Here is a 15,826-nt window from a genome sequence, read left to right as displayed (position 1 = left end):
AGATTAGATTAGATTAGATTAGATTAGAAAACATTTCTGTTTTCATATGCTTACGAATGAACTCTATAAGTTTTACTCTTATCTCACGGTAAGTCTTACTGTGTAAATCTGGAGGGCTGAATCTTTTCTGTACAGTCTTTGCTTATCTTGTCATTTTATTCTTTTATTTTATTGTTTTATGTATTCTACTCTCTTCTAATTATATTTTTTATGTTTTGATCTTTTGTTGTTTAAAGACTGTATTTATTTCTGGCTTTTCTTTTTATTTAAGTATGAACTGTCTTTTTTGTATGAAATACGCTACATTAATTTGCCTCATTTTGTTCTGATTTTAATATACTTGTAAAGCCTCTCTTATAACTGAATATATAGACTACAAACTATTAACCTCTGTGTCCATCTTTTAAGGTCTTAAGTACTGGGTGTTTAAGGACAACAATGTAGAGGAGGGTTACCCCCGTCCAATCAGTGACTTCGGTCTACCCTCGGAGGGTGTGGACGCTGCGTTCGTTTGGTTGCACAACGACAAAACCTACTTCTTCAAGGACAGCCACTACTGGCGTTATGATGACCATCTGAGGCGAATGGACCTGGGTTACCCTAAAGACAGCACGCTTTGGAAGGGGCTGCCACCGCAACTCGACGACGCCATGAGGTGGTCTGATGGTGAGAAGTTTTAAAGATCTCCTTTATTCATACTATAAAATGTATTTAAATGCTCTGTATTAAATAATAATTTCAGGTTCATGGATTTTTCAAGAAAAAACATCAAGACTGTGCATGAAAAATGTTCAACTGCTCAACATTTCTTCTCCCTCAGTGACAGCTTGACTTTTGTAAAAATGCTGATATTTCTGATTTCCTAGGTAATAGATGTTTCCTGCTCCAACAAAAGCCCACTTTCAGTTTGCAGGTTTCACACTAGATCACCACTGGCTTCAAAATTTTTGTTTTCACCAATGTTGCTGGTAGGGTTGCCATTTAGATTCAGATTTTAGATGAGGAAAGAGAAGCTTTCTCTTTTGAGCACATGAATGTAAAAAAATTTTTAAAAAAACCTGTCAAACTGCAGACATCACTCTCCACAGTGAAAGCCAATGAACAAACATTGAAATACACTTGAGTGGAGGGTTACAAAATATCTCAGTCTTTATTTGACTGACAGAAAGAAAGATGCATAGAATTGAATGTCAACGAATAATGAGAGTTTGTTTCCTCAACTTTCAGAAGTCACTCAGCATGTTTAATATAAGGAGCTGTATAAATTCACTCATGTAATCCTAACTTGAAATTGGATACTATAGCTTTTATATAGAAACCAGCTTCAAGAAACAGGCACTTTATTGGCAAGTGTGGAGGTCATTCAGGCCTGCAGCAGTGATGACAGTGCACCGCATCTACAGCCACATGAACCTCATATAAATGTGTAGCGTCTGTACAAACATGATGTTTTCATACACAATAATACATTATCAGTGACCCACAAAGAGAGAAATGTGGTTAAAGAAAATGAACTGCACAGCAGTGTTATTGCCTTTAGGGACCTTTCAGAGGCAAGCTGCTCAAGTTTCCAGACAACGAACTTTTAGATTACAGACGCTGAGTCAGTCTACCAGAAAGAGGTTGTAACACCGGCTTCCTGGCTTGCCAACAACAGCCTTGACCTTTACACTGCAAACACAGTGGAGAACCATATTTGGTGTTATGAATGCACAAGCCTATCTCCCCTTATTAATCCATACTGCCACTGCGAGCTTAGTGGAGGCAGCGAGATTGGTGGGGAGCACCATTTGAGAAACACAAAGATCGGATGACAAGATCTCTAATCTAATCAAGCGGATCCGGCCGAGAGTTTTCCTCCTGCATTAACCTCGGTGCAATCCATGTCTCACAGTCAATACTGATCCGTTTGTACAGATCCAGTCTGATACATCTCCCTTTTCTGAAATGCAACCATAGTTATGCCATCCGAATACTCTGTCCTCCATAAAAGACCTAGATGTTACCAGGGCAAGGGAAGAGCAATAGTGCTGCTGATTTTGTCCTTTATTGCAACCATGCATTTTACAGAATGCCCTCTGGTGTACAGCTACAGAGCATAAGTCATCACACTATCTGCCTCAACATCAGTTTATTTCCTGCAGCCATCCTCCTCCTCAGCCATCCCTTCTATCTCCAGTGGAATTCACACCCGCACACAAACTATAAAAAAAACCCTCACACTGCACACTTCAGATCTGCAACTATGTAAATGAACACTAATTAAAGTTACAAGGACCAATAACATATTAGTATGCAGCATTTCACTTTAGTATTTATCAGCTCAATGTACTCTGAACATTATTATTTACATCTTCACTTGGTCGCAGGTTGACATGCATGTTTGTACTTTGAATGACTTACTTTGAATTCCATTACTTTGAGTTGTGTGCCTTATTATGCTATATTACTTGTGTTGTACTCTGCTCTTCAAATGTAACATGAGTCATCATGTGACAGGGCAGAAATTCATGTTCTGCTTCCAAAGTCTTCCCCACTTCATGCCTAATGCTTTGCACCTCTGTGTGGGCAATTAATTCTATTTTAATTGTTCATAACTCTGGCAAACAAATTATTTCAGTCACAGCAGATGTCTGGGATGTTTCTCTGTAGGCTCATGTCTTTTAATACTGAAATAAATCAACTAAGAAGCAGAGGTGATCATTAACATAAGTTAATAATTCATTAAACGCCCCCACAATCATTAAAAGATAAAACATGAACAGTGTATTCACAGGCGCAGATAAAGTACAAGTACAAGCATTAAGATATATATATTTTTAATATATTTTAGCAGCTGCTTTTGTTGTTGTCATCAATATTCTGCACTCAGCTTGGGCATTTACTCCACAGTAACTACAGGGGATTTATCAGCCTCCCAAGTTGTCTCTGCTCATTGCTGCTCTCCCTCTGAATTGTTAAGTTAATCTTAAATGCGTGAGTCGCATTCTCAAACCGTCTGCAGATCACGCATTATTTCAAACGACTGTTGCACTCAGTGACCACCGCTGTTGCCGAGACTCGATTCATGCACAGAGTCTAACTCATCTGTTGCCACTGGTGGTCACACATCAAAAAATGCATTGTGGCAGCTCTCTTCTGTCATAATTGTCCCAAACGCAGCAAGGGAGGAAAAGCGTTAGTGGCAGATGACACACACTTTACTTTAACACTCTGCTGTCACATATTTATCAAAGTTTTGATGGCATGTGTTCAATCATTGTCCGGGCAACTACAGATACATTTTTTCATTGCACAGCATCACATAAATCAACCTTAGATTGATAAACCAGTACACAATCACAGGCCACCTTAAACTTAAATGATTGTTGTCACTCTTTTTTAACATGCAGATGAGAGCTGCAAGATATTATCAGGTGTCAATACTATGAAAACATGACCCTGCTTTTGTTGGATGTTGTAATTGACCTCCTGCAGTGATTTGAAGGAAGGTTTCTACAAGAACATTCCTGTCGCCGCTGTTTGTTTCAGATTTGTTCCTATACCACAGTGCCTCATTCACAGATTCATAGTTTCAGTTTTCATGGACCTCTCGTTGCTATGCACAACTTAGCAACCAGACAGTAAAGTCTGTCTGAGTATTCCTCAAACAGAGGTACTTGATGTGGATGCGGTACCTTGCATCACAAAATTCTTGACGATGAGGGAGAGAGGAGACTTAATTTTATGTAGTTGTAGTGGAAATTGTGGTAAAGAGTGTAAAAATTTGAGTTTTTCTGGATTCAGGCAAAAATGTCTGCTGTGACTCATTACGGAGCAGTTTGATGGAGCTGCTGTCACTTTGAGGCTCATATTTCAAGCTGTTAAAATCATAGGGTTTTGGTTGCCAAACTGTATAAAGGACGACAAATCCAGTTTGGTAAATATGATGCACTGGTTTTAACAGGAGTAATGTAATTTTTAATAGAAATATTCTGAATACTTCCAAGAACTCTCCACTTCAATGATGACATCATCCATATTGATTATTCTGTGTAAAAATCATGAGAAAAAAACACACATACAAGATTGTTATTTGATAAACCTTTGTCTAGTTAGCATTGTAACGGTTGAGTCTTGTGAACAGTTTAATGCTTGTGCCATGTTTCCATAGTGAAGTCATGTGGCTCTAAAGAAGGTGTGGACTTCATCATTTTTGCTGTTTTTTTGGAGAGAAATTGATATTTTTACATTTTTGTGTTTTGGTTTTTTTTTGTGTGTTTTTTTTGTTACCGTAGTTACTTGAATTCTTAAGAAAGTCATAGTACACTATTCCCAACTTTTCACAGATTTTGATGTGTGATTCATGTTTCCTTGAGGTTGTGGGACGAATGTAACCAGCACTGGAAACCTTTTGGCTGTCGCACATAGCAGGCACATACACTCCAAGGCCACTTTATTAAGTACGCCTTGCTAGTACCAGGTTGGGCCCTCTTTGCCCTCAGAACTGCCTTAATTCGCCGTCACTTAGATTCAGCAAAGTTCTGGAAACATTCCTGAGAGGCTTTGGTCCATATAGACATGATAGCATCATATGGTTGCGGAGATTTTCCAGCTATACATCAATGAGGCAAATCTCCCATTTCACCACATCCTGAAGTCACTCTTTTAGATCAGGATCTGATGATTGTGGAGGCATTTGAGTACAGTGAACTCACTGTCACCTTTAAGAAACCATGTGAGATGATGTGAGCTTTATGACATGGTGTGTTTTCTTGCTGTAAGTAGGCATCAGAAGATGAGTGCACTGTGGTCATAAAGGGATGGACATGGTCAGCAACAACACTCAGGCTGTGACAGTGAAGCACACTCATTGGGTACTAAGATGCCCCAGGTTCTCCAAACCATTGCACCACCACCCTGAACTACTGGTATAAGTCAGGATAGATCCATGCTTCCATGTTTTTTACACCTAATTCTGACCCTTTCATGCAAATGTTGCAGCAGAAATCAAGACTTTTCCGCAGTGGTGTAGTGGTCCCTGGAGAAGTTGGTATACTCTCAATTTTTGCCTTTTTTTTTTTTTAGTCCAGAAAAATGCCATTTTAGAAACATTGACATGTAAGACTACTCTATTTAGTTTACCCAAAAATCTGTCAGTAGTATTTGTTCACTATTATAAAATAATCATGACTTGATCAGGAGCAGTTTGTAGGTATTAGTGGTCACACAAGGAGCTGCATGAATGTAAATGTATTCAGCATGAGGCAAACATAGGCTAATGTTAGCCTTTCATAACATTAGCCTTTTATAACACTAGCCTTTCTTTCTTTTTTTTTTTTTTTTGTAACTTGTCTTGTCCAGCATCCTCACAGCAGAATGGTAGTCTAGCTGCCTTTTGGTGCTGAACAAATTTGCTTTGCCAAGGGTAACTTCATAAAGTATATGAAGCTCCCCTTGATATTCTACTGTCTTTATTATGAGTTTTGTTGAACAACATTTTGATGCCGGACCTGACATGGGGGGGTGACATTAGCCTTTCATAACGTTAGTCTACTCACATAGTTGAACTATTGGTGACAAAATCTCTTCTCCTCTATGTGTGCAGTCATATGGCCAGTAGTTTAAAACAGTGACTCATTCTGAAACCACCTTAAAGCTTACCTCAGAATTTTGTATTCCATGAAAATAGGTTCTCTCGATATGTGTCACTCATTTGAAAGACGTTTATTCTGCCATATTTCCAATACTCGCGCATCTTTCAATGAGATGTGCAGTGACCTGTCAATCGACTGGGGTAGAACTGTCACCTGAGGTGTCCAGTCAGGTTCCAGAGGTGGCCAGCACTAGTTAGCAATTTTTTCCCTTGAGTGACCTGCCCTACTGTGCCTGTGATTGGCTCATCAGTCCTCATGCCTAAAGTTAACCAATCTAATCAGTGAAGGCAGTGAGTACTAGCCAATTAGAGGCAGAGTGGGGCGGGTCATGGCTTCACCATCCTAGGGGAAAAAAATGGGCAATTTGGCCCAGATACCACTGAATGGTGCGCATCAGGGGGATTTAGAAGTGGGTATATGCAATGATGACTGAAAAATAAGTGGGTATACTCCCTATACCCTGGACTACACCACTGCTTTTCCATCAGTGGAATGTTTTTCCATCTTTCCATTGTCTTCTATTGTCCAACTTTGTTTTGCCCTGGCAACTTGTAGCCACAGTTTCCTGTTCTTAACTGACTGGAGTGGCACCCAGTGTGATGTTCTGCTTAAAGGTTTGACGTGTGTTCAGAGATGCTCCTCTGCATACCTTAATTCTTATGAGTTGTTCTTTGAGTTACTGTTGTTCTTCTATCTGGTCGAACCAGTCTGGTCCTTCTCCTCTGACCTCTGATCCAGATCCATCCATCCAGAGAACTGCTGCTCTCTAGATATTTTTAGTGCATTTTCTGTAAACTATAGTGTTGATTGTGTGTAAAAATTCCAGTAGAGTAGGAGTTTATGAAATCCTCAGACCGGCCCATCTGGGGTTCGTTTCTGGGTTAAATAGTGAACTCAGCCGTTTGTGCGCCCCTCAGCGCAAATAGAGAGTGAACGATGGGTCGGCAAACGCAGAGGCTTAATGAACCCAAAATCCATTTCTGCGCTCGCTGTGTTCGCTAAGCCATCGTTCACTCACTATTTGCATTGAAGGGTGCACTAAACAGATGTGTTCACTATTTAACCCAGGATGAACGCCTCTGCTCCCGCTGTTTCCAGTCAGCTGATCTGACAGCATTATGGGTAGAATGAAGAAGTATTAGAGGATATCTGTGAGCCCAGATCTGTGACCTCCTCCCTTACCCTCACCTGTCTGGATGGACCTCCTCACCCTCATCTGACTATAGATGGACCCCCTCAGCTGTCTGCACCCCCCCCCACACACACACACACACACACACACACACACTCTGAACTGAATTATTTACACATATATATCGTGCGTCTAAGGATAACCCCAGTTATTCTGCACTGGTGACTTTATAAACAGAAGTCACTGTTGGTCGTAACCACGCTGAACAACAGGACAAACAGACTGTATAGAAAAACTGAATGCTGTTCCGTTCCTCTCATCCACGCGCTCATATCTCATTAGGCGCACGCACAGACACACACACACCCGCTGGTGTGTGTGTCACCAGTTCACTGGCTCTGTCCCCATACAGTTCTCATTCATTCATTCATTCATCTCTCAAAGCCATACACACTTTGTCCTGAACTAATCTATATTTACCTCCGCCAAGAAGGTTATGTTTTTGTCGGGGTTGGTTTATCTCTCTGTCAGTCTGTCTGTCTGTCCGTGTGCAAGATAAACCAAAAAAGTTATGGACAGATTTGGATGAAAATTTCAGGAAATGTTGATACTAGCACAAGGAACAAATGATAAAATTTTGGTGGTGATGGGGGGGGCCACTGATCTGCCTTGGCGGAGGTCTGCGCTCTCCGAGTGCTTTTCTAGTTATCCATAAATCCATAGAAAATAGAATTCAGTGAGTGGATCAGTCCTCACTCGGTAAATTTGTTTTTATCAGTGCAAAATGTCCATGGGAAAAATCTGATATCCTTAAACATATTGTCAAACTTGTGTTAAAAATCTTCTTCTACAAATGTAAATAATATTTCAAAGGAAATACATGACAGAAACGAAGTGAAATGAAGCTACAAGAATACATCCTCCTTCTAACGCAGACCTCCAAGGTCCGCTTTAAAATCAACTCTTTAACAAGGAACTGGGCAAGCACTCACTTTTAACCAACTAGCCCAGAAACGGGATAGCACATTTTGCACTGCATTGGGGTTAACGAACTAACGCACGAAAAGCATTTTGCATTGCGCTAGTTGTTAACGAACAAAGAGGGAGCCCAGAGACGGGATAGCACAAAATGCATTAAATAGACGCATTTTGCGTTGCACTGGGCTTAACGATTCAACAAACTAGTGCAGAAATGAGCCCCTGGTGTCAACAGCCATGCCACATTCAAAGTCACTTAAATCCTCTTTCTCCCCCATTCTGATGCTTGGTTTGAACTTTAGCAGGTTGTCTTGACCACATCCACATGCCTATAACTGATTCACTGCCATATAATGGGTCTAATAGATATTTGCATTTACAAGCAGTTGTACAGGTGTACCTATTAAAGTGGCAAGGAGTGTAAATATTCCTTTATGTCAATACTTGGATAAGGGAACACTGACAACAACCAAGTTCTAAAATGCAACACAGTGTTTTGGCAATAGTACTAAGACAAATAAAATCAGATGCTGAGATAGAAATGTTTGCCAGTTTTAAAAGATTGATAACAAAGTGGAAAACAACTTGGCAATTATTTTTCTTTACTAACTCATCACTAATCCACTGAAAAGGATGGATAATGCAGTGGATTATTGTCCGAAAGATGATTAGATGGACATTCTCAGTGGCAGTAATTGAAAAACTGGCACTTTTTCCCTCATAATTAAAAAAATAAACCCAAGCTACTTTGAATATTGCTTTGGCAATTATTTTCAACATGCATATAAGTATAATATTATCCGTTGTTTACTGTGACTTTTGGCGTGTCCAATTCAGTGAAACAGATTTATCAATATGAAATAGACCAGTCATTAAAGGAAACCCAAACATAATTTTAATGAAGTATTTTAGCACACAAATGAAATGTAACTAATGCCATGCTTTGTTTATATTATTCAATTACTGCATGTGTTGATGAATGTGTGTTCCTCCCCTCTTATCTCTCTCCTTCACCTTCCCATTAAACCGTCTCTAACCTCCTTCTCTCTTTTTAACACTTCTTCATTCTCTGAATGGTTCGGGTTTATTGGAGGAGGTGGGATAATGTGGTCATTACCGGAGCATGTCACACTTAAATCTGCCATGTCAGTAATCTTTACGGACTGTGTACATCTGTGCCAGTAAAACATACTGGTCTTTTACTTCCTATAAAAAGTCTAGTGCCTCCCATAAAACCCACATTTATATGCGAGTGTGCAAACGTATGTGTGTTTGTGAGCTCACACCTGGTCTGGTGTAATTATGTGTGGCACAAGCATGACATTATCCATTATGAGGAATCATTATCACTGTGTACGGGGAAAGAAATTATAATAATTAGAAAGATTCATTAAAATGTTCCTCTTAGAAATATCCCTTAATTCAATAGCTTTGCAAAAAAAAAAAAAAAAGCTGCATTGATGTATTATGACATGCTTGGATAGGTTTCATTTAATAATTCTGTCATTTTTTGTGCCAGAATGGTTGATGAATCTAGTTGTGCTATGTTTTACTGTTTTTACCACTAGAGCAGACATGAATTACTCACATGTGTTGTCGCCTCAGATCTGAGTTGTCACCACGTGCTTAAGTTGTCTACTTCAACCAATCAGTTTGGGCCAGATCCTGAAGACAGACTTTGTCATAATGATGTTAACTTTTATCTGTATTGTTCAAGCAGCCTTTTAACACAGCTCATATCATTGCTTCCACCAGATGGCTATGCCGATTAAGCTTTGATTAAGCTCCTGTAGATGGTCAAATGTGGCAGAAAGACAAGTAATTATCAGGAGGACTTGAGGTGGTTTTTCAGGCTCCTCTCTGAGAACAAACAGCATCACCTCTCTCCCCTGCAGCAGCTCCCGACTGAATGAGCGGAAGCTTTTTTTCCTGTCAAGTGTTTAGAGGTCTGTGTTGTGCTGTGTTGTTTTCTGTGAGCTTTTGCCAGCTTCAGAAGTCATGGTCCAAGCTCTGTGATGTGTGTGTGAACAGGCCATAAGCAAAAAAAAGAGGAGACACTACACTAAAAAGGAAAAAAAACAGTCCTATGAAAAACATAAGAGGACAACTAAATGTAGATATTCTTGTGTGGCGACAGAGAGATGAGAGAAATAACAGAAATATTGATTATATTATGTGTTATATTATTATTCCTGGTATATAGATATACCAGGTATTCTGCCCTTCCTTCTGTCCATCCTTCCATTTGTTTGTCTGTCCAAGATTTTTGTCCATGCCATTTCTCAGGCACTATCCACCTGATTCTTTTCAAATTTCACATACATGTTCTTTATCACTAGGAGAGGTGCAGTACACAGCTTGATGGCTGAGTTTTTGGATTTTTTTTTATTACAAATTTTTTAAAATCTCAATTTAGAAAATTTGTCCATCTGATTTCTCAAACATTATTCACCCAATTCTTTTCAAATTTCACACACGTTCTTTACACGTACCTTTTCCCTTTTTTTTTTTTTTATTTAAAATTTTTGAAAAGTTTTTTAAAAAGATTGAATGTTAAGGCTTATCTAATCCCTAGGTAGACAGGGTATCAATGAGCAGGAGGGGCAAAGTGTAATGCAACCGGGTGGGGAAATTAGTGAGCTCTGCTTACTTTTACACTTGTTTATTTACTTAACATGAAATATGTAAAAGAATTACATACAATATAAATGTGAGAAAGAAGAGTAAAGTAGACTCAGACAGAGTTTTAAGTTGCATTTCATGATGAACACTGAGTGAGAGATGCGTTATGTAAAAACAGAAGTGAAGTAATTATGGAGTTATGAGCTAATGTGAGTTTTGTATTGTATGTAATGTAAATGTTCTATATCGTGTGTGCATCTACGTGGGGACAGCAGATGGAGAGAAACTTGTTGCTAACTCTGGTGCAAAGCATTTCTTCTCTTTGACATTAATGTATTTGTACATTGTCCCTGACAAATAAACAATAAACTAAACTACGTAGAATCCAAAAGTCAGAAAAGTGCTGAGAAAAAGCGAAGTGATGACAGCATTGCTGAAGGGGAAGCAAAAATACATTTTCGTATGCAGCAAAAGAATATTGTGTGCTCATATATCCCATAGTAATCCTCCCAGTACATAAATGTATACTGGATGGTTCTGTTTTCATGCTTTATTTATACCTCTATGTGCATCTTTTCATCCTTTAGGGCAAAGACAGTTTGTGATGTTGTATTAGTATATTACTCTAAATCAGGGGTGTCAATCTCATTTTAGTTCAGGGGTCACATTCAGCCTAATATGATATAAACTGGGCCGGACCAGTAAAGTAACACAAATAATAGGATAAGAACTGACAAATAATATCAACTCCAAAGTTTTCTGTATGTTTTTGAGTGAAAAAAGTAAAATTCTGTACTGAAAATGTTTACATCTATGAACTGTACTTGAACATAACATGAACAAATATGAACCTGAAAATTCTTACAAAACATAAGTGCAATGTTAACAATATCGCGCCTTAATTTATCATTTATACATGTGCATCACAAGTTACAGAACACAGTGGATCTACAAATATACAAAACATTTAGTAAAAGGCAGAATATTGTTAAAATTCCACATTTCAGACATTTTTGTGAAAGGCCAGTCTGTAAATGTAACGATTTTTTTGTAATTTTACTTTTTTTACACTAAAACAAAGAGGAATATTTGCAGTTTTCATGATTTATTATTTATATGTTATTATGATAGTATTTTACTGGTCTGATCCACTTTAGATTGAATTGACCTAAAATGATTTTAACACCATTGATTGTTAATATTGTCAGTGTATTTTTTGCATTTTACAAATTCATCCCATGGGCTGGATTGGACCCTTTGGTGGGCCGGTTTTGGCCCCCAGACTGCATGTTTGACACCTGTGCTCTAAATATTTGCACTCTGTCCTGTTCTACTGTGCAGTATTTAATAAGTATCATGTTGTACCCTCTGTTCTGCCCCTCTTTGTCAAGGCTCGTCCTATTTCTTCAAGGGGAAGGAATACTGGCGAGTGCCGGGCAGCGACATGGAGGTGGAGGCGGGTTACCCCCGGCTCATCGCTAAGGACTGGCTCCTGTGCACCGAGATGCAGTCAGACTCTCCAGACACAGAGCCCAAAAGCACAGAGACCAGAGTCAACGTGCACCATCACCCAGACCACGCAGAGAATGGATACGAGGTGTGCTCCTGCACCTCGGACACCGCCTCACCTTTAGGCGTCCGTCTCTCCCCATCTCCCGTCTGGCTGCTGCCACCTCTCTGGACGTTATCGCTGGCCCTCCGCTCTGAACTGCTATGATGCCAAAGCACTGGACAAAGCTGTCGAGCTATGTGTAACGAAAGGAACTCACTGGTGGAGGGCCAGTCTAAATACAAACTGGAAAATTTTGTTCATAAATATAATTGGTATCAATTGGTATGTTTTGCTATTATTTTGCTGTTATTTATTTTATGGGCCATTCTAACAAATTGGTGGAAACTGCTTTCTGGGAACCAAAAAACAAATTTTTTTAAAGCATTCATGCAGATTTTAGATGCTTACTAAGATATTTCAATTGTCTATTCAAACATAGAATAATATTTGAGGTAGGTAAACACTAAATATACAATTAACATTTTCAGAATAGTCTCACATCCCATTCCCACACTTTTTTAGCACTGAGGCTGAAACCGTTATTCTTGAATAGATAAGAAATTATCTGTCTTGTTTATATTTCATTAAACCAATTACATTAGTTTTGGGAATAACTAAGCCAAGGATGCAGAAACAGTGCCTTTGCAAACAGTGTCGGGGATAGACTTGCTTTGGTGGAATATTTTCCTGTGGATGGTGAACCCAGGTATTGATAATGTGTGAAAAGACAAGACCACAGAGATAAAGGCAGAGCTGGTTTATTGCATTATCCAGATCTTCCTCAAAAGTTGTCTTTTTCAGCATGTAGTTGCTGGCTCTGTGTTTTGTTTTTTTCATGTAGAGATTGAAAATGCCAGTTGAAATAGTGTGTTCATCGCAAGACTCCTTCCTTCAAATCAGATTATTCACAGCTTTAGAAAATAATTATTAGCTACCTCTGACAATACTGTGAAAAGTCTGCATATATCATTAATCAGGGTTTAGTTTGTATAAAAGTGAGGCAAAAATTTGGTTTATTAAAAAAAAAAAAAAAACTTATGGACAAATTAACAAATAAATGACTTGTGTTTAAATCAATGGTAAATGACAAATTTTCTCAATAAAAAGGAACATAAATTATGAATGGCAGTATTGGAAAAATAATGTAGAAACCAAGGAATGACAACCTGAGCTCCAAAACTAAGCCAGTGTGGAAGTATTGCTGAATTATTTATCTAAAAATATGTCAGCATTTTTTTTCTGACTCATTCTGGTCTCATTCATTATATTTGGTGGTCTGCCTATAAATATTCCCTCTGTTAATTCAGTCTGGAACAGAAGCTTTGATATCCACCATGTTGAGCTTTGACAACTCTGTCTGACAGCTGAGTCACAGGTTTGGTTTATTTAATAAAGGACATTTTTTGCCTGACAGACGGCTCCACTATAGTTGTGGTTAACAGGTTCCACTAAAGGTTTTGCAATGTTCAGTGAAGTTTAACATATTAATGAGTCAGTAAGTCACTTGACCCCTTGGGCTCCAGAGATCTGACCCTTGTGTCCAAATATGGTCTCTTCTGGCTCCTAAAACCCAACATGGCAACAGCCAAATAGCAAACTACCAGCTTCAAAATGGCAGCTTAGAAACCAATAGGTGATGTTACATTTCCTCCATTCAGTATTATATACAGTCTATGGTAGTAACAACTAATATTCGAAGTATAGGGTGTTCAAAAGTCATGTTGAAGGGTTGTTCTACTAAGGTACAAAAAATCCCAAGTGCTCAAATAATTCATCACCTGTATAGGAGTTTTCAGTTGGAAGGTGGCTGTCCTGACCTGTAATGTTCTAAAGGCTTAAAAAAATTGTTTCTTCAAAGAGAACCTAGATTCTGACCTGCATTCTTGAGATCAGCTTAAAATGATGTAAAAATACTCACTATGCTGAAGCAGTCTAGCATAATCGTATCTTATTTCATCTTCAATGGATAAGAGAAGTCTCATATAACATCTAAAATTTGCATACTTATGCATGCTTTTATAGATTAGGTTTTTTTTCTTACTGGCATTGGGACAGCAGTTCACATCAGTTTAGCTGAATGGCCCTTATCAAAGCGCCTTGCAGTATGAGTAGTGCATACATTTATCATAACATCATCTCTGCCTAGTGAGCATCGGTTCACTGACAACAACAATCCTCGTAACATGATTTACAGAACAGAAATGTGTATGTCTTATGTTCTTCTTGAATGGTTGAATGGCCTCATCTTTGTAAGGACAGCTAACTGAGTGGGACTGATTGTAATTATGTTCACATGAATTACAACATCATGCACTTTTTTCAGTATCTTGTACTTCATGTACAACAATATTACAGCAATAATGAATGACATCTTTGGATGTAGATGAAATAACAGGTACAAATATGTAGACAGATGAAGGTTAATAGGTGGATAAAGTTCTTTTCCAACTAAAAAAGATGAGGCTGGTTTTATTCTATGTTGTGGTTTTTTGTTTTGTTTTTTTTAAGCAGCTCCTTGTTGACAATAAGAGAGTCAGTGATGGTGTGGTTTATAACTACATCCATTCCTGGATTGCAGGTACATTAGTCATAGAGGAAGAGAGTTAATTTTTATATAGGTGGATGGGAAAAGCTGCCTGAAGGACCTTAATTAGGGCAAATAATGACAGGTGAGTATTATGACGGGTTGTATCAGGGGAACAGTATCATGGAATGTACTGTAGATAGTTAGTTTACAGATGAACAGATCCCTGGGGTCAGGGTTGACAGGAAGACACACGAGTGTCATGCTGGGATGTCGACAGGGAGATAAATGGCATCTACTGTTGTAAACATGTAGAGAAAACCACCCGTTGCAGCTACATAAGGAAAACAGGACCCAAGGATGTAGTCAGTGAATGATAAATTAATGGCTTCTTGTGAGGTAGACAGATGTAAAATCCAAGACTTTCTCAATGTTGCTTAGCGCCATTATCCTTTTTAAATCCTTTACCCATACTCCCACGCTCTTTAAAGAACTGCTGCTCTTGCGTCTCAAAGAGTTCATTGTCATCACCCCTGGTGCAGAAGCATTCCCCAGCAGCAGTACTGGTCTTGTTGTATTTTTGTAATGATTATGAATAGATTGTAATTCCATCATGATTTTATCAGGTTAGAGATCACTGAGCATTTTTTTCTCACCACCGGACTTCATGAATCTTTCTGAAGGACCACACAACATAGCAACTGGATTTATTCTCGCTCATATATTTACCTACAATTTAAACATAGACACAGATATATTTGAGTTGAGATGTTCCATGGTTACTGCAAAACCAAGTGGACTGTGTATATTTCAAGCTGTGTTTTCTAATGTAAAATATTTTTGTAGAAAAAATAAAATTCTCTGTCTATGATTTTGTTGGCTAAGTGTGTGGTCACTTGAATTTTTAATTGTAAAACAGATTATTTTGAGTAGTCAGTCTTGCGACTGAGTGGGACGAATGTGTAATTATTTAGTGTCATTGAAAAGGAGCCCAGGCTTGAAGCCAGATGAAGGTAACATGACAGCTTGCAGACACCAACTGGGAGCCGCTCTCAATTTCTCTCATTTTCTTGAGCCTGTTTTGGTAATGTAATGGTCACTGCTGTCGAGCATGAATGCAAACCACATTGTGTCAGCCATACACTTTACACACTCAAAATCTTCTGCATGAACAAGTATTTTGTCAAAGCATCATAATTCAGAGAAGAAACGACACCTAAACCAAAGATATTCAGTCTCTTCAATTAGATAGGGATCATAGTGAACAGTAGGTTGCAAGTATACCTTACAAATTGGAGCAGTTAGACTGATTAACAAAGCAAAGATGAGCTCTGAAACACACAATTACTCTTCATTCTGTTCCAAGTTAAAACCACTTTTAA

The 15,826-nt window shown here is 38.5% G+C and overlaps 1 protein-coding gene across 1 annotated transcript in view; it reads left to right on the top strand.

Annotated features, from left to right (window-relative positions):
* mmp17a (matrix metallopeptidase 17a) overlaps window positions 1-15,290 on the top strand; it is a 161,188-nt gene extending 145,898 nt beyond the window's left edge. Inside the window, exons 10-11 of the mRNA XM_030150753.1 lie at window positions 409-666; window positions 11,760-15,290. Of these exons, the coding sequence (XP_030006613.1) occupies window positions 409-666; window positions 11,760-12,085 (584 nt within the window). The 3' untranslated portion in view covers window positions 12,086-15,290. The remainder of the gene's footprint in view (window positions 1-408; window positions 667-11,759) is intronic.
* Window positions 15,291-15,826: the final 536 nt, after the last annotated feature.

This window comes from Sphaeramia orbicularis, chromosome 12 (assembly GCF_902148855.1).
Source record: "Sphaeramia orbicularis chromosome 12, fSphaOr1.1, whole genome shotgun sequence".
Taxonomy (NCBI): Eukaryota; Metazoa; Chordata; class Actinopteri; order Kurtiformes; family Apogonidae; genus Sphaeramia; species Sphaeramia orbicularis.
This window is presented reverse-complemented; position numbering and strand designations above follow the sequence as displayed.